This window comes from Oryx dammah, unplaced genomic scaffold, assembly GCF_014754425.2.
Source record: "Oryx dammah isolate SB20612 unplaced genomic scaffold, SCBI_Odam_1.1 HiC_scaffold_18, whole genome shotgun sequence".
Lineage (NCBI taxonomy): Eukaryota > Metazoa > Chordata > Mammalia > Artiodactyla > Bovidae > Oryx > Oryx dammah.
The window spans coordinates 6493689-6520072 of NW_024070202.1; the positions used below are offsets into that span (position 1 = coordinate 6493689).

Consider the following 26384-nt stretch of genomic DNA (forward strand, 5'->3'; position numbering starts at 1 on the left):
AAAAATTATATGAAATGAATTGCCAAATACTATCAAATTAGTTCATTAACTCTTAAGTTTACTGCAATGCTGAGGTTTCCTAACTTACATAAAACACATTATTACCTTAGATTTTTAGTTAAAAAGAGTGAGTTAACATTTGGAAAATTGCTTTAGTTTTTAGTGGAATAGAAATATTAGATACATGGCCTGTTTTATATTTCAAAAGCCAATATAAATATTGTAATATAGTACTTTAGAACCATAATAAAATATAATTTATTTTCTCAGTTTCATCTCTAGACACTGAAAAAGGACCCAAGCCATGTGCAGACCATAGTTGTGAATCTTCCAAAAGACTATCTAAGGTATGTTATGTGAGGTGAGAAAAAAGAGAACATGCTCAGTGTGTAAGTAAGCATCTTAGCTATTTATAAAACACATCACCACTACCCTCAAAACACACTCTTAGGGAATTCAACAATAAAAATAAAACTTCATCAAATAACATCAAATAATAAGAATTTAGTAGAATTAATGTTTTTAAGAAATGCTTTGAAATTTAGCATTTTTAACTGATTATATTAGGAAATTGGATTTTCCCATTTATATGGTCTTACTTGCTGTTGCAAATTAATTTATACCTAATAATCAGAATTCTCTCCCTGTCACTATTATTCATCCTAAATAATAAATTTGATCTATACTGTTTGTTAATTGTTTTCATATTGCTCTGTACCCAGCATATTGTATCTATGCTTAGGATGAAAATTACACTGTAATTCCCAGCAGCAGTTTAGTTTCTCTTTTACATTATACTTAACATATTATTTATGCTCAGTAAATTTATGGCAGATTTTCCTACTTCAAATTACTCTTCAATGATTCTGAAACTGCAAGTGTTCCTCTCAGTCATGTTCCTCTCTTTGCAACCCTATGGACTGTAGCCTGCCAGGCCCCACTGTCCATGGAATTCTCCAGGCAAGAATGCTGGAGTGGGTACCCATTCCCTTCTCTACTAGACCTTCCCAAACCCAGGATTGAACCAAGGTCTCAGTACATTGCAGGCGGATTCTTTACCTCTAGTGCCACCTGGGAATCACAATGACCCTGAACACTTAATTTAAAATAATATTTTAAAATATTTTGGATATAAAATAATTTACGTTATGATGATTGTGACAGTTTCCTATGAAAATCATAGGTAATGCATATTTCATAGGTCAACATTTATAATGTTTACCCAGTGAAATTGACAGGAGAATGATTTCTTAAATTAGTACTCACTAAGCCCCCTGAAGGGCTTCCCTGGTGGCTCAGATGGTAAAGAATCTTCCTGCAAGAGACCTAGGTTCAGTCCCTGGGTCAGGAAAATCCCCTGGAGAAGGAAATGGCCACCCACTCCAGTATTCTTGCCTGGAAAATTCCAGGGTCAGAGGAGCCTTGCAGGCTACAGTCCATGGGGTTGCAGAGTCAGACACAATTGAGCAATTAAGTAACTTAGCCTCCTAAAAGACAGCTTCAGTTCAGTTCATTTCAGTTCACTCACTTAGTCATGTCCGACTCTTTGAGACCCCATGAACTGCAGCACACCAGGCCTCCCTGTCCATCACCAACTCCCGGAGTCCACCCAAACCATGTCCATCGAGTCGGTGATGCCATCCAACCATCTCATCCTCTGTCGTCCTCTTCTCCTCCTGACCTCAATCTTTCCTAGCATCATGGTCTTTTCAAAGGAGTCAGCTCTTCGCGTCAGGTGACCAAAGGATTGGAGTTTCAGCTTCAGCATCAGTCCTTCCAGTGAACACAGGACTGATCTCCTTGAGGATGGACTGGTTGGATCTCCTTGCAGTCGGAGGGACTCTAAGAGTCTTCTCCAACACCACAGTTCAAAAGCGTCAATTTTTCAGTGCTCAGTTTTCTTTATAGTCCAACTCTCACATCGATACATGACCACTGGAAAAACCATAGCCTTGACTAGACGGACCTTTGTTGGCAAAGTAACGTCTCTGCTTTTTAATAGGCTGTCTTAGTTGGTCATAACTTTCCTTCCAAGGATTACTCCTTTTAATCTTTTAATTTCATCTTACATCTTTTAATTTCATGGCTGCAGTCATCATCTGCAGTGATTTTGGAGCACCCCCCAAGATAAAGTCTGGCACTATTTCCGCTATTTCATCTATTTCCCGTGAAGTGATGGGACTGGATGCCGTGATCTTAGTTTTCTGAATGCTGAGCTTCAAGCCAGCTTTTTTGCTCTCTTCTTTTACTTTCATCAAGAGGCTTTTTAGTTCCTCTTCACTTTCTGCAATAAAGTGCATCTGCATGTCTTGAGGTTATTGATATTTCTCCCAGCAATCTTGATTCCAGCTTGTGCTTCTTCCAGCCCAGCGTTGCTCATGAGGTACTCTGCATAGAAGTTAAATAAGCAGGGTGACAATATACAGCCTTGACGTACTCCCTTTCCTATTTGGAACTAGTCTGTTGTTCCATGTCAAGTTCTGACTGTTGCTTTGTGACCTGCATACAGATTTCTCAAGAGGCAGGTCAGGTAGTCTGGTATTCCCATCTCTTTCAGAATTTTCCACAGTTTATTGTGATCCACACAGTCAAAGACTTTGGCAAAGTCAATAAAGCAGAAATAGATGTTTTTCTGGAACTCTCTTGCTTGTTCGATGATCCCTTGGATGTTGGCAATTTGATCTCTGGTTCCTCTGCCTTTTCTAAAACCAACTTGAACATCTGGAAGTTCACAGTTCACATATTGCTGAAGCCTGGCTTGGAGAATTTTGAGCAGTACCTTACTAGTGTGTGAGATGAGTATCGTCGCAGCTGCTTTGCTTGTGGTTGTCATTGCTAAGGCTAATATCAAACTTTTTTTCTCAGTATTTTCTTAGATATTTTAGTTTCATGCCTTACATTTAAATCTTTAGTATATTTGAATTTATTTTTGTGTAAGGTGTAAGGTAAAGATCTACTTTTGTTCTTCATCTGGAAAAATCATTTGCCCAGCTCCATTTATTGAAGAGACTATTCTTTCAACATTGTACATTCTTGACTCTCACTCTCTGTGTAAGACCAGTTGACAATATATATGTGGGTTTATTTCTGAATACTCTATTCTGTTTCATTGATCAGTATGTCTGTTTTTATGCCAGTATCATATTGTTTGGGTCAATATAGCTTTGTAAAGTAATTTGAAATCAGAACGTGTGATGCTTTCAACTTTATTTATCTTACTCAAAGTTGCTTTGACTCTTTGGTGTATTTTGTAGTTCCAGATGAATTTTTTTTTTGATTGCGGGGGAATGCCATTGGGATTTGGAAACATTGCATTGAATGTCTATATCCCTTTATATATTCTGGACATTTTAATAATATTCTTCCATCTGAATGTAGGGTGTCTTTCAATTTATTGAAAAAAAATTTCTCTCATCCGTGTTTTATAGTTTTTGATGTACAAGACTCTCATCTTTGTACTTCATATTATTTATAAGTATTTTATTTTTTCTTGGTATTCATGTAAATGTTATTATTTTCTTGATTTCCTTTTTAGATAGTTTCTTGCTTATGTATAGAAATGCAGCATTTCTTCTGTTGATTTTATATCATGCAGCTTTTACTGAATTTGCTATTCTTTTGTGGAGTCCTTAGAACTTCTTGAATATATGAACATGTCATCTGCAAACAGAGATGATTTTACTTCTTTCTGCCAGATTTAGATACCTCTTATTTGTTTTTCTTTTCTAATTGTTCTCCTTAGGAATTTCAGTGTTCTGAAATTAAAGTGGCAAACTGGGTATCCTTTCTTTGTCCTGCTCTTAGACAAAAAACTCAGTTTTTCACTTTTGAATATGATGCTAGCTGTGGAATTTTTGTATATGAACTTAATTACAGTGTTGAGTTTAAGTAAGTTCCTAATATTCCTACTTTACTGAGAAATTTCTTTATGAATGGATGTGAAATCATGCTTTTTTTCTACATTTATTGCAATAATACATGATTTCTATTTTTCATTCTGTTAATGACTGATTTGTGTATGTTGAAAGATCCTTGCATTGCAGGGATACATCTCACTTGGTCATGGTATATGATCCTTTTAATATGTTGTTGAATTTGATTTTCTAGTATTTAATTGAGGATTCTTATATGTGTGTTAATCAGGAATATTATAATTTTTTGTTAAATTTTGGTGTCTTTGTTTGGTTTTGGTATCAGAGTGGTACTGGCCTCACAAAATATGTTTGGAAGTGTTCACGCTTCCATTTTTTGAATGAAGTTTAAGCAGTTTTGGTATTAATTCTTTAAATATTTGGTATAATTCATGTATCAGACATCTGGTCCTGGAATTCTTTAGCTAGTTGGTTTTTGATAACTGGTTCAGTCTTCTTGTTATTGATCTGTTTGTCTTTTTTGTTTTTTTAAATTTTTAATTCCGTCTCTGTATTTTGTATGTTTATAGGAATTTGCTATATATTCTAACTTATTCAGTTTATTGGCATATAGTTTTACATAATAGTCCTTTATCACCTTTTATCTTTCTGTGATATCAGTTGTAATATGTCCCCTTACATTTCTGATTTTATTTATTCAAGTGTTCTCTCCTTTTTGTTGTTGTTAGTCTTGATAATTGTTTGTCTTTTTAGATTATTTTTTAAAAAACAGCTCTTGGTTTCCTCATTGTTCTATTGTTTTTCTCTTTTATAGTTTATTTCTTCCCTAATATTTTTTTTTCTTTACTTCTTTGTATTTCTTTTTCTGGTTTCTTCAGACATAAACTTATGTTGTTTATTTGATATTTTTCTTTTTTTCTAATGTAGGCTTTTATTGTTGTTAATGTACTTGTAATATTGCTTTTTCTGCATCTTATAAATTTTAGTATTTTGTGTTTTGTTTACATTTGTCTCATGATATTTTCTTATTTGCCTTCTTTGACCCAGTGGTTCCAGGATATGTTAAATTCCACATATTTGTAAATTGTTTCATTTTCCTTCTGTTATTGATTTCTAGGTTCATTTCATTGTGGTTGGAAGATAATACTTCATTTGAGTTTAGTATTTTCCATATTCATAATGAGATGTTTTGTGATCCATCTTGTAGAATATTTGTATGCACTTGAGAAGAATACATATTCTTCTGCTGACATTGGAACGTTCTCTGGAGCATTCCATGTATCCTAAGTTCATTTGGAACATTCTGTGTATCTGTTAAGTTCACGTGATCTGTTGTATTGTTCAAGCCTGATGGTTCTTTAGTGATTTGCTCTCTGAATATTCTGTTGGTTATTCAAATTGGAGTATTGAAGTCTATTATTATTGTATTGATGTCTGTTCTTGCTTTCAGATATGTCAGTAATTGCTTTATACATTTATTTAAATGCATTGGGTGTTTATATACACCCAGTGAGAACATGAGAAATGCTGGGCTGGAAGAAGCACAAGCTGGAATTAAGATTGCTGGGAGAAATATCAATCACCTCAGATATGCAGATGACACCACCCTTATGGCAGAAAGTGAAGAGGAACTCAAAAGCCTCTTGATGAAAGTGAAAGAGGAGAGTGAAAAAGTTGGCTTAAAGCTCAAATTCAGAAAACGAAGATCATGGAATCTGGTCCCATCACTTCATGGCAAATAGATGAGGAAACAGTGGAAACAGTGTCAGACTTTATTTTTCTGGGCTCCAAAATCACTGCAGATGGTGATTGCAGCCATGAAATTAAAAGATGCTTACTCCTTGGAAGAAAAGTTATGACCAACCTAGATAGCATATTCAAAAGCAGAGACATTACTTTGCCAGCAGAGGTCCGTCTAGTCAAGGCTATGGTTTTTCCTGTGGTCATGTATGGATGTGAGAGTTGGACTATGAAGAAAGCTGAGTGCCAAAGAATTTATGCTTTTGAACTGTGGTGTTGGAGAAGACTCTTGAGAGTCCCTTGGACTGCAAGGAGATCCAACCAGTCCATTCTAAAGGAGATCAGTCCTATGTGTTCTTTGGAAGGAATGATGCTAAAGCTGAAACTCCAGTACTTTGGCCACCTCATGCGAAGAGTTGACTCATTGGAAAAGACTCTGATGCGGGGAGGGATTGGGGGCAGGAGGAGAAGGGGACAACAGAGGATGAGATGAGTTTGAGTGAACTCTGGGAGTTGGTGATGGACAGGGAGGCCTGGTGTGCTGTGATTCATGGGGTCGCAAAGAGTTGGACATGACTGAGCAACTGAACTGAACTGAAACACCCAATGCATTTAAATCAGGGTATCTTTTTCCATGTTTTACTTTCAGCCTCTCAGTGAAGTGTAGTTAACTCTAAAGTTAATCTCGGTAGACAGCATGTAGTTGGATCATCTTGTTTTATCCATTAAGCTATGGTATGTTTTTTACTAGAGAGTTTAATCAGTTTACATTTATGATTATTATTGATAGGTAAGGGCCTACGACTGTCATTTTGTTAATTATTTTCTGTATGTTTTGTAGTTCTTTTGTTCCTTTATTCCAATGTTGCTGTCTTTCTTTGTTATTTGATGCTTTTTTTTTTTTTGCATTGATACACTGATTCCTTTCTTTTTTAAAAAGATATTTTCTTTGTGGTTACCATCAAGCTTATATATAAATATTTTAGTTATAATAGTCTGTTTTAAGCTGATAACTTCAATTGCATACAAAAGTCTATATTTATCCTCATCCGTGACTCTGGTATGTTATGGATGTCACAATTTCCATCTTTTATATTGTGCATGTAATTATAAATTTTTATACTAATGTTTTTTATACTTTTTTCTCTTTATTATTATACTTTTTTCTCTAACTTTTGTACTGATTTAAAATGTGATATATGTGTCATCTTTATAGTCTTAAATTATTCTATATTTGCTGTGAGATTTATACTTTTTTATGTTGCTTTAAAATGCTCTTTCAATTTGCTGGTTGGACTTTCTTTATCACTTCTTATAAGGCAGTGCACTCACCAGGGCAGAGCACTGAGATACTCAGACTTCTAGTGGCATTAAACTCTTTCATTAAACTTTGTTCATCAAGAAAATTCTTCATGTCTCCTTTATATTATATACTTTTATAGATACACAGTTTTGCAGATGTATGCTTGTATATATAGCTCGGACTTCTAGTGCTGTTAAACGCTTTCAGGTTTATTTGTCTAGAAAATTCTTCATGTCACCTTCATTTAAAATTATAGTTTTACAGATATATACACTTTTACATATGTGTGTGTGTATATATATAGCTTCTCCATCTTTGGCTGCAATAGAATCAATCTGATTTTGGTACTGACCATTTGGTGATGTCCACATGTAGAGTCATCTCTTGTGTGGTTGGAAAAGTTTGTTTGCTATGACCAGTGTGTTCTCTTGACAAAACTCTGTTAGTCTTGCCGTGCTTCATTTTGTAATCCAAGGCCAAACTTACCTGTTACTTCTAAGTATCTCTTGACTTCTTACTTTTGCATTCCAATCCCTTATGATGAAAAGGGCATCTTTTTTTGGTGTTACTTCTGGAAGGTCTTGTAAGTCTTCGTAGAACTGTTCAACTTCAGCTTCTTTAGCATTAGTGGTTGGGGCATAAACTTGGATTACTGTTATGTTGAACTGTTTGCCTTGGAAATGAATCAAGATCATTCTGTCATATTTGACATTGCACCCAAGTTACTGCATTTTGAATGCTTTTGTTGACAAGGAGGCTACTCCATTTCTTCTAAAATATTCTTGCCTGTAGAAGTAGATACAATGGTAATCTGAATTAAATTCACCCATTCGTGTCCATTTTAGTTCACTGATTCCTTAGATGTCAGTGTTCACATTTGCCATCTCCTGTTTGACCATGTCCAGTTTATCTTGATTCATGGACCTAACGTTCCAGGTTCCTATGCAGTATTATACAGCACTGGACTTTGCTTTCACCACTAGGCACATCCACAGTTGAGTATAATTTCTGCTTTTGTCGAGCCACTTCATTATTTCTGGAGCTATTAGTAATTGTCCCCAACTCTTCTCAGGTAGCACATTAGGGGGCTACTCCCTAATGGGCGATTCACCTGTCATATCTTTTTGCCTTTCCATACTGTTCATGGGGTTCTCACAGCAAGAACCCTGGAGTGGTTTGCCATTTTCTCCTCCAGAGGAACACGTTTTGTTAGAACTCTTCACTATGAACTGTCTTCTTGGGCAGCTCTGCATGGTTTGGCTCGTGGCTTCGTTGAGTTACGCATGCCCCTTTGCCATGAGAGATCATGAGCTCCTTATTGCAAAATTCAGGCTTAAATTAAAGAAAATAGGGAAATCCACTAGGCCATTCAGGTATGACCTAAGTCATATCCCTTATGATTATACAGTGGAGTTGATGAATAGATTCAAGAGATTAGATCTGGTAGACAGAGTGCCTGAAGAACTATGGACAGAAGTTTGTAATATTGTACAGGAGGCAATGATCGAAACCATCCCAAAGGAAAAGAAATGCAAGAAGGTAAAGTGGTTGTCTGAGGAGGCTTTACAAATAGCTGAGGAAAGAAGAGAAGCGAAAGGCAAAGTTGAAGGAAAGGTGCACCCAACTGAATACACAGTTCCAGAGAATAGCAAAGAGAAAGAAGAAGACCTTCTTACATGAACAACGCAGAAAATAGAATGGGAAAGACTAACGCCGGCAAATTTGGACAACTTAGCAGTGGCCACAGGACTGGAAAAGGTCAGTTTTCATTCCAATCCCAAAGAAAGGAATGCCAAAAAACGCTCAAACTACTGCACAATTGCACTCATCTCACATGCTAGTAAAGTAATGCTCAAAATTCTCCAAGCCAGGCTTCAACAATACGTGAAACGTGAACTTCCAGATGTTCAAGCTGGTTTTAGAAAAGGCAGAGGAACCAGAGATCAATTTGCCAACATCTGCTGGATCATGGAAAAAGCAAGAGAGTTCCAGAAAAACATCTACTTCTGCTTTATTGACTATGCCAAAGCCTTTGACTGTGTGGATCACAATAAACTGTGGAAAATTCTGAAAGAGATGGGAATACCAGACCACCTGACCTGCCTCTTGAGGAACCTGTATGCAGGTCAGGAAGCAACAATTAGAACTGGACATGGAACAACAGACTGGTTCCAAATAGGAAGAGGAGTGCGTCAAGGCTGTATATTGTTACCCTGCTTATTTAACCTCTATGCAGAGTACATCATGAGAAACGCTGGACTGGAAGAAACACAAGCTGGAATCAAGACTGCCAGGAGAAATATCAGTAACCTCAGATATGCAGATGATACCACCCTTATGGCAGAAAGTGAAGAGGAACTAAAAAAGTTGGCTTAAAGCTCAACATTCAGAAAACGAAGATCATGGCATCTGGTCCCATCACTTCATGGGAAATAGATGGGGAAACAGTGGAAACAGTGTCAGACTTTATTTTTGGGGGCTCCAAAATCACTGCAGATGGTGACTGCAGCCATGAAATTAAAAGACGCTTACTCCTTGGAAGAAAAGTTATGACCAACCTAGATAGCATATTCAAAAGCAGAGACATTACTTTGCCGACTAAGGTCCGTCTAGTCAAGGCTATGGTTTTTCCAGTAGTCATGTATGGATGTGAGAGTTGGACTGTGAAAAAGGCTGAGCACCAAAGAATTGATGCTTTTGAACTGTGGTGTTGGAGAAGACTCTTGAGAGTCCCTTGGACTGCAAGGAGATCCAACCAGTCCATTCTTAAGGAGATCAGCCCTGGGATTTCTTTGGAAGGAATGATGCTAAAGCTGAAACTCCAGTACTTTGGCCACCTCATGCATAGAGTTGATTCATTGGAAAAGAGGAAAAGACTCTGATGCTGGGAGGGATTGGGGGCAGGAGGAGAAGGGGACGACAGAGGATGAGATGGCTGGATGGGATCACTGACTGGATGGATGTGAGTCTGAGTGAACTCTGGGAGTTGGTGATGGACAGGGAGGCCTGGCGTGCTGTGATTCATGGGGTCGCAAAGAGTCGGACACAACTGAGCGACTGAACTGAACTGAACTGAACAGTCTCTTCAAGAAGATTAGAGATATCAAGGGAACATTTCATCCAAGGATGGACGTAATAAGGGACAGGAATGGTAAGTACCTAACAGAAGCAGAAGAGATTAAGCAGAGGTGGCTTTGTTGGTGGAAATGTAATTGATACAACCACTACGGAAAACAGTATGGAGATTCCTTAAAAAGCTAGGAATAAAAGCTACCATATGACCCAAGAATCCCAGTACTGGGCTTACACCCTGAGAATACCAAATTGAAAATGACACATGTACCCCAATGTTCACTGCAGCACTGTTTACAATAGCTATCACATAGATACATTCTAAATGTCCATCAACAGGTGAATGGATAAAGAAGCTGTGGTACATATATATAAGCAACTATTACTCAGTCTTAAAAAGGAATGCATTTGAGTCAGTGCTGATGAGGTAGATCAACCTAGAGCCTACCTACAATGAAGTAAGTCAGAAAGAAAAACAAGTATCATGTATTAATGCATATATATGGAATCTAGAAAGATTGTGCTGATGAACCTAGTTGCAGGGCAGCACTGGTGATGCAGATATAGAGAACAAACATGGACACAGGGGTCAGGGATGAGGGAAGGAGAGAATGGGACAAATGGAGAGAGTATCATGGAGATGTATACACTACCATATGTAAAATAGACAGCCAGTGGGAATTTGCCTTATGATTCAGGGAACTGAAACTGGGACTTGGTGACAACCTAGAGAGGTGGCATGGGGTGGGATGAAGGAAGGAGTTTCAAAAGGGAGTGGACATATGTATTCCTATGGCTGATTCATGTTGATCTCTGGTGGAAACCCATACAATATTGTAAAGCAATTATCCTCCAGTTAAAAATAAATTTTTTACAAAGAGAAAAAACATCTAGTTGAAATTGAGATGTTTTTATGTATAAAATATACATAGAATTTCAGAGATTTACTGTAAAAATAAAGATGCAAATTATATCAATAATTTTCATTGATTTCATGTTATGATGTATGTTGATATACTGGATTAAATAAAATGTATTCCTAAAATAAACTAATTTCACCTGTTTAAAAAAAAAAAAAGAGGTAGCAAGAATACACAGAACTATACAAAAATGGTCTTAATGACCCAGGTAACCATCACTCACTTAAAGCCAGACATCCTGAAGTATGAAATAAAGTAGGTCTTAGGAAGCATTACTACAACAAAGCTAGTGGAGGTGATGGAATTCTGGCTGAACTATTTCTAATCCTAAAAAAGGATGCTGTGAAAGTGCTGCACTCAGTATACAAGCAAATTTGTAAAACTCAACAGAGGCCATAGGACTGGAAAAGGTCAGTTTTCATTTCAGTCCCAAAGAAGGACAATGTGAAAGAGGGTTCAGACTACCAACAGTTGCACTCATTTCACATGCTAGTAAGGTTATCCTCAAAATCCTTCAAGCTAGGCTTCAGCAGTACGTGAAACAGAAACTTCCAGATGTACAAACTGGGTTAAGGAAAGAGGAACAGGAGATCAAATTGCCAACATTTGTTGGATCATAGAGAAAGCAAGGGAATTCCTGAATCTACTTCTGCTTCATTGACTATGTTAAAGCCTTTGATTGTGTGAATCACAGCAAACTGTGGAAAATGGTTAAAGCAATGGGAATACAAGACCACCTTACTTGTCTCCTGAGAAACCTATATGAGGGTCAAGAAACAACAGTTAGAACTGCACATGGAACTGCAGACTGGTTCAAAATTAGGGAAGGAGCAGTTCAGTTCAGTTCAGTTCATTCGCTCAGTCGTGTCCGACTCTTTGCGACCCCATGAATCGCAGCACGCCAGGCTTCCCTGTCCATCATCAACTCCCAGAGTTTACCCAAACTCATGTCCATCGAGTCAGTGATACCATCCAGCCATTTCATCCTCTGTTGTCCCCTTCTCTTCCTTCCCCTAATCCCTCCCAGCATCACAGTCTTCCAATGAGTCAGCCCTTCTCATGAGGTGGGCAAAGTATTGGAGTTTCAGCTTCAGCATCATATCTTCCAATGAACTCCCAGGACTGATCTCCTTTAGGAGATCTCTGGTTCCTCTGCCTTTTCTAAAACTGGCTTGAACATCTGGAAGCCTGGCTTGGAGAATTTTGAGCATTACTTTACTAACATGTGAGATGAGTGCAATTGTGCGGTAGTTTGAGCATTCTTTGGCATTGCCTTTCCAGTCCTGTGGCCACTGCTGAGTTTTCCAAATTTGCTGGCATATTGAGTGCACCACTTTCACAGCATCATCTTTCAGGATTTGAAATAGTTCAACTGGGATTCCATCAACTCCACTAGCTTTGTTCATAGTGATGCTTTCTAAGGCCCACTTGACTTCACATTCCAGGATGTCTGGCTCTAGATGAGTGATCACATCATCGTGATTATCTGGGTCATGAAGATCTTTTTTGTACAGTTCTTCTGTGTATACCTCTTCTTAATATTTTCTGCTTCTGTTAGGTCCATACCATTTCTGTCCTTTATTGAGCCCATCTTTGCATGAAATGTTCCCTTGGTATCTCTAATTTTCTTGAAGAGATCTCTAGTTTTTCCCATTCTGTTGTTTTCCTCTATTTCTTTGCATTGATCTCTGAGGAAGGCTTTTTTATCTCTCCTTGCTATTCTTTGGAACTCTGCATTCAAATGGGAATATCTTTCCTTTTCTCCTTTGCTTTTTGCTTCTCTTCTTTTCACAGCTATTTGTAAGCCCTCCTCAGACAGCCATTTTGCTTTTTTGCATTTCTTTTCCATGGGGATGGTCTCGATCCCTGTTTCTTGTACAATGTCACGAACCTCCGTCCATAGTACATCAGGCACTCTATCTATCAGATCTAGTCCCTTAAATTTTTTTCTCACTTTCACTGTATAATCATAAGGGATTTGATTATACAGTCATACTTTGATTATTCATGGTCTAGCGGTTGTCTCTACTTTCTTCAATTTAAGTCTGAATTTGGCAATAAGGAGTTCATGATCTGAGCCACAGTCAGCTCCTGGTCTTGTTTTTGCTGACTTTATAAAGCTTCTTCATCTTTGGCTGCAAAGAATATAATCAATCTGATTTCGGTGTCGACCATCTGGTGATGTCCATGCGTAGAGTCTTCCCTTGTGTTGTTGGAAGATGGTGTTTGCTATGACCAGTGCATTCTCTTTTCAAAACTCTATTAGCCTTTGCCCTGCTTCATGCCGTATTCCAAGGCCAAATTTGCCTGTTAGTCCAGGTGTTTCTTGACTTGCTACTTTTGCATTCCAGCCCCCTATAATGAAAAGGCCATCATTTTGGGGTGTTAGTTCTAAAAGGTCTTGTAGGTCTTCATAGAACTGTTCAACTTCAGCTTCTCAGTGTTACTGGTTGGGGCATAGGCTTGGATCACTGTGATATTAAATGGTTTGCCTTGGAAACTAACAGAGATCATTCTGTCATTTTTGAGATTGCATCCAAGTACTGCATTTTGGACTCTTGTTGACCATGATGGCTACTCCATTTCTTCTAAGGGATTCCTGCCCGAAGTAGTAGAAATAATGGTCAACTGAGTTAAATCCACCCATTCCAGTCCATTTTAGTTCGCTGATTCCTAGAATGTTGACGTTCACTCTTGCCATCTCTTGTTTGACCACTTCCAATTTGCCTTGATTCATGGACCTGACATTCCAGGTTCCTATGCAATATTGCTCTTTACAGCATCAGACCTTGCTTCTGTCACCAGTCACATCAACAACTGTGTATTATTTTTGCTTTGGCTCCATCCCTTCATTCTTTGTGTAGTTATTTCTCCACTGATCTTCAGTAGCTTATTGGGCACCTACTGACCTGGCGAGTTCCTCTTTCAGTGTCCTATAATTTTGCCTTTTCATACTGTTCATGGGGTTCTCAAGGCAAGAATACTGAAGTGGTTTGCCCTTCCCTTCCCCATTGGACCACATTCTGTCAGACCTCTCCACCATGACCCGTCCATCTTGGGTGGCCCCACACAGCATGGCTTAGTTTCACTGAGTTAGACAAAGCTGTGGTCCATGTGATCAGATTGGCTAGTTTTCTATGATTGTGGTTTCAGTGTGTCTGCCCTCTGATGCCCTCTCTTAGCGGCTACTGTCTTACTTGGGTTTCTCTTGGACGTGAGGTATTTCTTCATGGCTGCTCCAGAAAAGCGCAGCCGCTGCTCCTTACCTTGGATGACTTGCCCCTCCTGACCTTGAACATTGAGTAGCTCCTCTTGGCCCTCCTGCGCCTGCACAGCTGGCGCTCCTTTGCCGTGGGGTAGCTCATCTCAGCTTCCGCCCCTGACCTCGGACGTGGGGAGCAGGAAGGAGGGAAGGAGTAAGACAAGGCTATATATTGTCACCCTGCTTATTTAACTTCTATGCAGAGTACATCATGCAAAATGCTGGGCTGGAAGAAGCACAAGCTAGAATAAAGATTGCTTGGACAAATTTCAACAGCCTCAGATGTGCAGATAGTTCCACTCTAATGGTAGAAAGTAAGGAGGAACTGAAGAGCCTTTTGATGAAAATGAAAGAGGAGAGTGAAAAAGCTGGCTTAAAACTCAGCATTCAAAAAACTAAAATCATGGCATCCAGTCCCATTACTTCATGGCAAATAGATGGGGAAGAAATTGAAACGGTGACAGATTTTATTTTCTTGGGCTCCAAAATCACTGCTGATGGTGACTGCAGCCATGATATTAAAAGACTCTTGCTCCTTAGAAGAAATGCTATGACAAACCTAGACAGTGTATTAAAAAGCAGAGACATCACTTTGCTAATGAAGTTCCATATAGTCAAAGCTATTTTTTTTTCCAGTAGTCATGTATGGATATTAAAGTTAGACCGTAAAGAAAGCTGAGGGCCAAAGAATTGGTACTTTCAAGTTGTGATACCAGAGAGGACTCCTGAGAGTCCCTTGGATTGAAAGTATGTCAAGCCAGTAAATCCTAAAGGAAATCAACCCTGAATATTCGTTGAAAAGACTGATGTGAAAAAAAAAAAAAAAAAGACTGATGTGAAGCTCCATTACTTTGGTAACCTGATACAAGAGCCGACCCATTGGAAAAGACCCTCATACTGGGAAAGATAGAGGGCAGAAGGATAAAGGGGCAGCAGCAGATGAGATGTGTAGACAGCATCATGGACTCAATGAACATGGTGTTGAGCAAACTCTGGCAGTTGGTGAAGTACACAGGGTTGCAAAGAAAGGGCCACGACCTAGCGACTGAACAACAACAGAACAGTCGATATTTTCGGTTCATAGCCTTGTTTCCGCAGTTTGACTGTATCACCATATACTCTCCTGACCTAAAAGGTTTGTGCCAGGAAATTCTCTGATAGTATTATTTGAGGAGGATGTCCCCTTTATTTGATGAATTTCTTTTCTCTAGCTTCTTTCTTGTTAATGTTAATAACAGTGTTTCTTGGTGTAGTTTTCTTTAGGACAATGTATTTGTTTTTATCTGAGGTTTATAAATCTGAATGTCCATTCCCTCTGCAGATTTCTTTGGCATTATTTTTTGAAATAAGCTTACTGGTACTTCCTCTTCTTGAGGGAACTCCCTAGTGCATGTACTGATTTAGTGATGATGTCAAGTGAGTTTCATTGGATTTCTTTACTCTTTTCTTCTTTTTGTTTCTGTGACTGGGTAATTTCAAATGATCTGCCTTTAATTCACTGATTCTTTTTTTTTTGTTTGAGTCTGCCTTTGAAACTCTCTCTGTTGAATTTTTAAGTTCAATCACTATATTCTTCTTGCTAGAATTTCTGTTAAATTCTTTTTTTATGGTTTGTGTTTCTTTGTTCCACTTCTTGAGTTTTGTATTTATCTATATGTATATACATTGTTTTTTTGATGTTTGTCTCTCAGTGTAGCTTACTGAGTTTCTTTAAGATCATTTGAATTCTTTTTAGGCAATCCATAGATTTTTATATCTTTGCAGCTGGTTATTTGACCGTTTTTTCATTCTTCTATGGTGTCATGTTTTCTTGATTCTTGTGATCCTGCTAGCCTTGCTTTGGTGCCTGGGCATTTAAAGGAAAGTTTCCTCTTCAGTCTTTGCATTCTGGCTTTCAGGGATAATGGCCTTTACCAGACTAGAGCTTCTAGGTATCTCTCAGGCCTTTTTTCCTCAGCTTTCACTTTTTCCTTAGGGGTGTGGAGGATGTTTTGAATTGTTTCTTCTCTCAGTCTCACTGAGTCCTATTAGGTTCTGAGAGTCATATCAGGTAAGTGCGAACCAGTCCTTTTCTAGACAGCACTGCGTGAAATGTCAAGACTTTTTGTGAATTTTCTGTTTCTCTCCTTCCGTCCTGAAGGGGATGTTTTGGACTTTGCTCCTTCTCGGTTGCATGCTGAGTCATGCCAAGTGCTCGAGAGTCACCTTTTTCTTTTCTCCAGTGTAGCATGTAGATTCTGAGCCAGGGAGTGCAAGCTCCATCTCTCTTCTCTCCTGAAGGGACAGTCTCAGGGTTGTGTGCCTTTACCAAATTTTGTAGCATTAAACTAGTTGCTAGATTCCTTACTGGCTGCTTACATCTGTGTGCTGTCTGTGGGGGCATACATGCCAGGTGCCGTGGGTTTCCACCGCTTTTCTTCTCATCCAGAAGCAGTCCTTGTGGGGAACGACACAAAGGCTGGGACCATCAGACTTTCACTTTCCATGTTCTTTCCCCTGAGGGAGAAGTTGTGAATTAGAGAGATCTCTCCTGGAGCTGAGTTTTGATGACCTGGAGAAGTGGTGACGTGGTCAAAGTAAAACTGTTTCTCTTAAAATTTTCAGTAGGTCTGATCTTGGGCTTTGTTGTCCATGGGAATGCTAGAGCCTTTCTGCTGTAATCACTAGTTCTTAGAAAAGTATTTTCATCCCTGAATGATTGTCAAATCAGAGTTTTTGTGCAGTGGAAATGAACCTCTTGTTCTGCTATTCTGCTGAACTATTAACTGTTAACAATCCCTGCCTCTCAGTTAGAATATTTAGACCAGTTACATTTAAATTATCTGCCATTTGGATTTAAATCCACCATTTCTCCATTTTTTCCCTTTTTGTCACATCTGTTGTAACCTTTTCTTTAGTGCTACTGTTTTATAGTCTTGTTCATTGCTTTGTGTTGCTGTTTTTGTTCAGTTGTTAAGTCATGTCCAACTCTTTGTGACCCCATGGACTTCAGCACTCCAGGCTTCCCTGTGCTTCACTGTCTCCCAAAGTTTGCTCAGCTTCATGTCCATTGAGTCCATGATGCTAGCTGACCATTTCATCCTCTACCTCCTTCTTCTCCTTTTGCCTTCAGTCTTCCCTAGCATCAGGATCTTTTCTGATGAGTTGACTCTTTGTATCAGGTGTCCAAAGTATTGGAGCTTCAGCTTCAGCATCAGTCCTTCCAATAAATATTCAGGGTTGATTTCCTTTAGGATTGACTGGTTTGATCTCTTTGCCATCCAAGGAACTCTCAAGAGTTTTCTCCAAAACCACAGTTCAAAAGCATCCTCCTTCAGTGCCCAGTCTTCTTTATGGTCCAACTCTCACATCCTTACATGACTACTGGAAAAACCATAGTTTTCACTCTATAGACTTTTGTCAGCAAAGTGATGTCTTTGCTTTTGAATATGCTGTCTAGATTTGTCATAGCTTTCCTTCTAAGGAGCAAGGGTCTTTAATTTCATGGCTGCAGTCACTGTCCACAGTGATTTTGGAGCCCAAGAAAATAAAATCTGTCATTGCTTCCACTCTTTCCCCTTCTTCTTGGCATGAAGTGATGGGACGAGTTACTATGGTCTTAGTTTTTTGAATGTTGAGTTTTAAGCCAGCTTTTTCACTCTTTTTTTCACCATCATCAAGAGCCTGTTTAGTTCCTCTTCACTTTCTGCCATTAGGATGGTGTCCTCTGCATATCTGAGGTTTTTGATATTTCTCTGGCAGTCTTGTTTCTAGCCTGGCATTTCACATGATGTACTCTGCATGAAAGTTGAATACGCAGAGTGACAATAGATAGCCTTGTCTTATTCCTTTCCCAATTTTGAACCAGTCCACTGTTCCATGTGCAGTTCTGTTGTTTCTTGACCCTCATAGAGGTTTCTCAGGAAACCTCTAAGGTGATCTGGTATTCCCGTCTCTTTAAGATTTTCCACAGTTTCTTGTGATCTACACAGTTGAAAGGTTTAGTGTAGTCAATAAAGCAGGAGTAGATGTTTTTCTGGAATTCTCTTGCTTTTTCTATGATCCAACGAATTTTGACAATGTGATCTCTTGTTCATCTTCCTTTTTTAAACTCACTTTGTATGCCTGGGCTTCCCTATAGCTCATATGGTAAAGAATCTGCCTGTAGGGCAGGAGACCTGGGCTCAATCCCTAGGTCGGGAATATCCCCTGGAGAAGAGAATGGCAACCCACTTAAGTATTCTTGCCTTAAGAGTCCCATGGACAGAGGAGCCTGGTATCATGTGGTCCATGGGATCACAAAAATTGAACACGACTGAGGGCTAACACTACTGCTACTACACATCTGAAAGTTCTCGGTTCAGGTACTGCCAAGGCTTGTCTGAAGGATTTTGAGCATAACCTTACTAGCATATGACATGAGTTGTATATAGCAGTTGTACACTATTTCGAACATTCTTTGGCGTTGCCCTTTTTTTGCTTTATTGTTTTTAAATCATAGTACTGCTTTATGTAGATGGGTTTTTATTATTCCATTACTTATCATTTAACCTGGATTTTTACTCTTCAAGGTTTGCTCCTTGCATTTTTTTTTGTAACATATATTTTTTCATTCTTTTTGTGTGGATTTGCTTCAAAGTTTAACATTCTTAATAGCAGAACCAAAAGTTACTTAGTGTATATAGTAGCTTCCAAAAAAGTGTAAGAACCTTAGAGACCTTTAACTCATGACCTGCCTTCATCTCTAAAGTTTTTGTTCCATAATACTTTAGTTCTTTTTAAATTTTTTTCACTTATTATTAAGATTATTTCAAAATGTCAGTGTCTGTTTAGATTCACCAACGGTTTTATCCATTTCTTTGCTTACCATTTACTCTTGTGTCTCTCTTTCCTTTCATGTCATTTTTCCTTCCTCCTATATTTGTTGTTCCACTGAAATCTGAAGACTCACTGCTTTCTCAATTCTGGAAAATTTTTCTGCCTGAACAGCTTTGATGATTACCTTTCACCCCATTTACTTCTCTGCAACTCCTATTTAGTATGTTTCAGATTATCTCATTGATTTCTCTATCTCTCTTACTTTTTTATATGTTTTATATGTTCCTTATTCTGTGTGATTTCTTTAGGTATTTATTGTGTTTAATTATTCTTGCTGCAGCTTGGCCTAATCCAATGTTTCAGTCTGTCCACAGTTTTTAATTCCAATCTATTTTTTCTCCCTTTATTAACTGTAATGTAAGGTTGTTTTTCAGATATACTTTCTCTTTTATAATGATAGAAATTGCCTTTACTGTGTTTTCATTACTACTTCTTTATCTTTATGTGTTTTAAGGATCCTTGGTGTCATTTTTTCTATTTTATGTAACTGAGATTGCCTTGTATGAATCTCTTGATGGTCTCATGTGGCAGTTTGTTTCCTCTTCTGTAGTTTCTAATTTCATCCTGTACTTCATAATTCTGGCTGCTAAGTAGTATTTGTCAGTCCTTTATCAGTAGATACAGCCCCTTTGACTTAAGTTGTGTGTGTTTTTCTGTAAAGTTATTATATTTACTTTTGATTGTTCTCAGGCAAAGCCAACTTTTATGTTAATTTCTGGCTTGGTGATTTTATATCTCATAGAGAATACAACAAAATCCCACACCCACTTTGAAAGCAAATCATTGAGTCATTAGTAGTAGATAAACCATTAGTTTAGCTACTACTACAAACCATTCAGTTCAGTTCAGTTCAGTTCACTCACTCAGTCATGTCTGATTCTTTGCAACCCCATGAACTGCAGCACACCAGGCCTCCCTGTCCATCACCAACTCCCGGAGCCCACCCAAACCCATGTCCATTGAATCAGTGATGCCATCCAACCATCTCATCCTCAGTCGTCCCCTTCTCCTCCTGCCCTCAATCTTTCCCAGCATCAGAGTCTTTTCAAATGAATTAGCCCTTGGCACCAGGTGGCCAAAGTATTGGAATGTCAGCTTCAACATCAGTCCTTCCAATGAACATTTAGAACTGATCTCCTTTAGGATGGCCTTGTTGGATCTCTTTGCAGTCCAAGGGACTCTCAAGAGTCTTCTCCAACACCACAGTTCAAAAGCATCAATTCTTCAGCTCTCAGCTTTGTTTAAGTCCAAATCTCACATCTATACACGACTAATGGAAAAACTGTAGCCTTGACTAGATGGTCCTTTGTTGACAAAGTAATGTCTCTGCTTTTGAATATGCTATCTAAGTGGGTCATAACTTTTCTTCCAAGGAGTAAGCATCTTTTAATTTCATGGCTGCAGGCACCATCTGCAGTGATTTTGGAGCCCCCCCCCCAAAAAAGTCTGACACTGTTTCCACTGTTTCCCCATCTATTTCCCATGAAGTGATGGGACCGGATGCCATGATCTTCGTTTTCTGAATGTTGAGCTTTAAGCCAACTTTTTCACTCTCCCCTTTCACTTTCATCAAGAGGCTCTTTAGTTGTTCTTCACTTTCTGCCCCATAAGGGTGGTGTCATCTGGATATCTGAGGTTATTGATATTTCTCCCGGCAGTTTTGTTCCCAGCTTGTGCTTCCATGAGCCCAGCGTTTCTCATGATGTACTCTGCATATAAGTTAAATAAGCAGGATGACAATATACAGCCTTGATGTGCTCCTTTTCCTATTTGGAACCAGTCTGTTGTTCCATGTCCTGTTCTAACTGTTGCTTCCTGACCTGCATACAAGTTTCTCAAGAGGCATGTCAGGTGGTCTGGTATTCCCATCTCTTTCAGAATTTTCCACAGTTTATTGTGATCCACACCATTAATATTAGCTAATATTTGGTTTGTAATTTTCATTTTTAGCATCTTTTTCTCCCTGTCTTCCTTTTTGCTTTTTTTTCTCTCTTATTGTTGAAACATAGCTACACAAGATCTTTGCTCTGTTATATTCACTTAGGTGATTTTTAGCAGGAGGATTTTCCAGAATATCTGGTGCATCATATGGTTGGAAATGGGAAATCTTTTTCTGTATTTTTAAATGTCATTTCTGTCCTCTACTTCCATCTTGTCTGCTTTTGTCAGTTAGAAATATACTACTATAAAAACCTTAATATGACAGCTAAATCTCTAATAAGTTTAAAACCTGAATTATGAATTATTTTTCATCTTTCTTCTAAAGAATCTCGTGTTTCAGTGCAGGTTTCATTTCCTGTGGAACAACTACCGCTTCAGTGACCAACTCGGAGTGAAGAGTTGATCCTTTTGCCTGTCGCTTCAGGACTCATGTAGACTCTACATTGCAAAGTTAAATTTTCTTTATTCTAACGTTCTAGGATTGGTTATGATTCTTAGGAGTGGATTGCACCTTCCAAGGAATTCAAATTGTTGTATAACCTTTTGCTTTCCTTCGTGATCTGAGTGTGTACACATCATTTGTGTTGGTGTTCCTACCATGAGAGGGATGACTTTGTGTTTTCATTTAATCTTCTTCAACAGTTAAAAAGGACATTCTCCTTTAAGATATGGACATTGGAACATTCTCCTGTAAGATCTGGATACCCTACCTCTCATTTGCTCACTGAGCACCAAGATCACCAGTTTTTTCTGTGCAAATTCACGGTTCTTTCCATTTCATTCAAGATACCTTAAACCTCTATCTCCTTTTCTTTTGTTTTTTTTTTTGTTTGTTTGTTTTAGTTTTGCTTCTTAATTCCAGTCCTATTCGATGACTCTAGTCATTTTCCAAACAGATTCCCAAATGTAGGTGTTAACCAAAGTTTTCCAACAGATTCTATCTTAGAAGTGTATTGTTTGTAATAGCTGGTACATAATGAATTCTCCCCTCATGGTTATTGGAGTTCCAGTCTAAATCTGATCCTGTATAATGTATAGCATTTTTTGCCTGTCCTAGGAGTTCCATAATTTTAAGTAGTTGTTGCTTTCTGGGCTTGCTGGACTAATGTAGTGCAAATAGTAAAAGCCTTCCTAATCACCTTTTTTAGTACCTAACTTGGCATGATCATAGGAACAGATTATGGTACTCAAAGGAAGCTGTTCAACTTCCCCATGCAGAAATTTATATATTTTACTATATATATATATTTAATGATTTCTTGTTCTAGTCTTGTACTCAATAACTAATAACTATAGAACATATTCCTTCCATATATGTTTAATCATCCTGTAAAGTTTGAAGGTAGGAGGTGAAGGGAATAGTAGCTTAGGCTAGGCATTATGATGTTTGTTCTGTAGTATTAATTCTTTTTTGTTGTTGTTCTATAGTGTTAATTCTTCATATCTTAATTAGGTGATTAAACTATGAGGAATTTCTATAATCATGATTTGTTCTTACATCATCCAAATTGATCCAAAAATTTTTGCTTTAAAATCTTTCATTCTTACCCAACTCAGAGAATTCCCCAATTTCACCCTTTATTTGGTACAGTGACCCGTCGTGTCCAACTCTGTGAGACCCCAGAGACAGCAGCCCACCAGGCTCCCCTGTCCCTGGGATTCTCCAGGCAAGAACACTAGAGTGGGTTGCTATTTCCTTCTCCAGTGCGTGAAAGTGAAAAGTGAAAGTGAAGTTGCTCAGTCGTGTCTGACTCTTCGTGACCCCATGGACTGCAGCCCACCAGGCTCCTCTGTCCATGAGATTTTCCAGGCAAGAGTACTGGAGTGGGTTGCCATTACCTTCTCCGACTTAGCAGCAGCAGCAGTAACCATCAACATACTCATTATTAAAATGGTCAATGATTCAAGTAATTTACTTTCTTTCCATTTCTACCAAATGAGATACTTATCCTTATTCTGCTTTTTAGAAGGAAAACAGGAAACAGAAATCTGATTTGCATGATTATTTTTGTTCATCAAGTCTAGTTTTCCAGATCTAGTTTCATTGTTGTTGTTGTTTTCTGCATAGAATGTTTGGAAGCTAAGTGATTATGAGTGTGTCTCCTGAAAATTTTATTTGTAGTCTTGTGCTTCCCTGGTAGCTCAGATGGTAAAGAATCTGCCAGCAATGCAGGAGACCCAGGTTTGATCCCTGGGTCTGGGAGATCCCCTGGAGAAGGAAATGGCAACCCACTCCAGTATTCTTGCCTGGAAAATCCCCTGGATGGAGCAGCCTGGCAGGCTACAGTCCATGGGCTCACAAAGAGTCGGACACGACTGAGCAACTAACATTTTCACTTTTACCTGATAGCTCAGTTGGTAAAGAATCCGTCTGCAATGCAGGAGACCCCAGTTTGACTCCTGGGTCAGAAAGATCTGCTGGAGAAGGGATAGGCTGCCCACTCCAGTATCTTGGGCTTCCCTAGTGGCTCAGCTGGTAATGAATCCGCCTTCAGTGAGGGAGACCTGGGTTCGATCCCTGGGCTGGGAAGGGAACAGCTTCCCCTGGAGAAGGGAATGGCTACCAGCTCCACTGTTATAGCCTGGAGAATTCCATGGACTGTATAATATGGGGTTGTAAAGAGTTGGATACAACTGAGTGACTTTCACTCACTATTTAAATATAGTTAATTACATACCAGACTTGTAGCTAATTAGTTTGTAAGCACTTCCTTAACTAAAGATAAATGGCAGCAAATTTGACAGAAATTTATTAGAAATACAAGAAAACCATGTAGACTGTAAAAATGTAGTAATTCAGTAATAGACTGATTGAATGCAGTATACTGAAAAACATTTTTACAATCACTTGTAGAAATTTTCATGGCAGAAATATAATTTGAAAGATATCTGAGGAAGTCAGTAGATTGAGATACACCATTAGTGGTTATAGATCAACATGAGTTCCTTCATCCCTGCTTCTTACTGTGTTAGAATTGAATGTTAGTATAGAAGAACTGGGCCGAACTAACTGACTTACAGAGGGTGTTAACTCATAACCATACATCATGCTTACTAGTTACTGAAAAATATAAGCCTCTCCTTACTTTTAGGAGTCAAGACAGAATAATTATTATAAGTAAAATGGTAATTAATTATAGGTCAGAATTATGCCTTAATTATTTTGTAAATTTGATTTTTGAAACAGAGCTAGAAGTTTTAATATGGGCTGTATTCCCTCTTGTTTTTAAATCTAATTTTTCTGTATGGAAAGAGTGGAGCAGATGCCTCAGCATATGCTTCTTAAAGATTCTTAAAGTACATTTTTTAAGAATATTTAATTGTTAGAGTACATTTCTGAAAGTACATTTTATTTCAAAGAACTGTCTTATTTTTGCTCTTATGCCATAAAGAATCTACAGTGCAGGAGAACTGAGTTTGATCCCTAGATCAGGAAGATTTCCTGGAGAAGGAAATGCTATCCACTTCAGTATTCTTCCCTGGAGAATTCCTTGGACAGAATAGCCTTGCAGGCTACAGTCTATGGGGACGCAAAGAGTCAGACATGACTTTAGTGACTGTAACACTTTCACATATTATTCAAAACCAAAGAGACCAAAAAGCTTGGTTATATATTGAAATATTTTCTGTGTTGTATTTGAAAATATTTGAGGTTTATAGTTGAAATCTTTTCAGTTTTATAGGTGCTATTTATATCCTTTGAATTCAGAAAAAATAAGGACCTTGAGAATTTTTCCTGCTTCTAAAACATACGAATCCTTATTTGTTCTAAAATTTACATTTATGCAATAATGTTTTTTCATACTGTATTTCTGTCTCAGGCTAAAAATCTCATAGAGCGGTTTTTTAATCAACAAGTGGAAGTTTTGGGCAGACGTGCAGAGCCATTGCCTGAGATATACTATATTGAAGGTACCCTCCAAATGGTTTGGATTAATCGCTGCTTCCCAGGGTATGGAATGAATATCTTGAAACACCCACGATGTCCTGAGTGCTGTGGTATGTAATGAAATCTGATTTTATGCTTTGTTCACTTACCTTCATTATACCTAAGTGAATGTCTCTCACTTTTATTTACTATCATTTAGGTTTGAAGTAGTGTGTTTGAAAAGACTCAGCCTGAAGATTTAAAAGAAAACATCTGGCTTAATTCTGGCCTTGTTTTAATATTAGAGTAAAGAGGGGTTGGGGCATCAGGCAGTTGTCTGGGAGGAAAAACAAATGCTAGTTATTAGACACCTAGAGTTACTTATCTTAATGGCCAAACTATATTTATTGTAGAACCAATTTTTGAGGAGTTTCCATTCATATAGCCTACGTTAGGTATCTTTTTACTTTTTAAAAAAATAAGTGTGTGAGTTGCTTTACTGCCAGTCTTCCTCCTGGCCTTTGATTCTCCCACTTAAGGGTCTGAGCTGCTGTCTGGATTTCCTCCATCGTGTGCTCTTGTTGAAGCATCTGTAGAGGCTGTTAGCATGGGGACATGGATGCAAAGTCTTTGAATTTCTAGTTTCAGTTGTTGATTGAGGCAGTTAATCCTCAGAGACTTTCTAATAAAAATACCACGAAATTAGTACCATTTTCCAAGTCTCCGTTTCTTCCTCTTCTCTTCTGTTATCTTCTGTTAGATGAAAAACTTGTTCATTTGATAGAGCTCTAAATATTATTTTTACTTTGCTTTACTTAGCTTGGTTAGATTTTGCTCTATGTTTTTCATAATTTTGTTTTTGTTTAGGGATATGAATTTTGACAAAATGTTCTGAAAATTTGTCTTAGGAAATACAAATTTAACAAATAACACACTTACAAGTACCAACCTAGTGATTGTTTTGCCAATCTGTGCTTACATATATCACTAGAGCACAGAAAATGATGAAGAAAAGCCTAGGAATGCCAAACAGTGAAAACAAAACCCGGTAGTTTAGCTGTCTATTAAATGCATTTACATTATCCATCAATAAAGTCTTTTAAGACAAGCTAAAACATTTAAATAGTTGTATATCATTAATTCCAAGAATTTGAAATGTTAAATGTAGCTCTTTCATGTGAAATAATAGGTTTCATCATAATTATTATTGTGATAATAATTTCATCATTAATTTTTTTTGCATTTATAAAAGTTCAGATAGTGTAATTTTCAGATATTCTCATTTTACCATGTAATTATAACATTCAAGTTACTATGTGTTATACTGTTTGATTAGGTTAATTAAGTACCTCTCTTATTCTTGACAACAGACACCACGGGAAGTATAAATAAAATATGTATAAATCTCTAAAATTTTTCTGGCTCTGAAATGCTCTCTCACATGCATGTCTTGGCCCACAGAGCTTAGCGATACAGGAGATATATCCAGGAAACAATTAGTGAACAAGAGACCACTACACCACAGAGAAAAGAACAGAAAGGGGATTAT

At 38.0% G+C, this 26384-nt stretch overlaps 1 protein-coding gene across 1 annotated transcript in view; it reads left to right on the plus strand.

The window, feature by feature from the left end:
- The window catches only part of LOC120877833 (zona pellucida binding protein), a 131035-nt gene that overhangs the window by 61563 nt on the left and 43088 nt on the right, over nt 1–26384 (plus strand). The window contains exons 6-7 of the mRNA XM_040260236.1: nt 271–347; nt 24789–24966. Coding sequence (XP_040116170.1) covers nt 271–347; nt 24789–24966 — 255 coding nt within the window. The remainder of the gene's footprint in view (nt 1–270; nt 348–24788; nt 24967–26384) is intronic.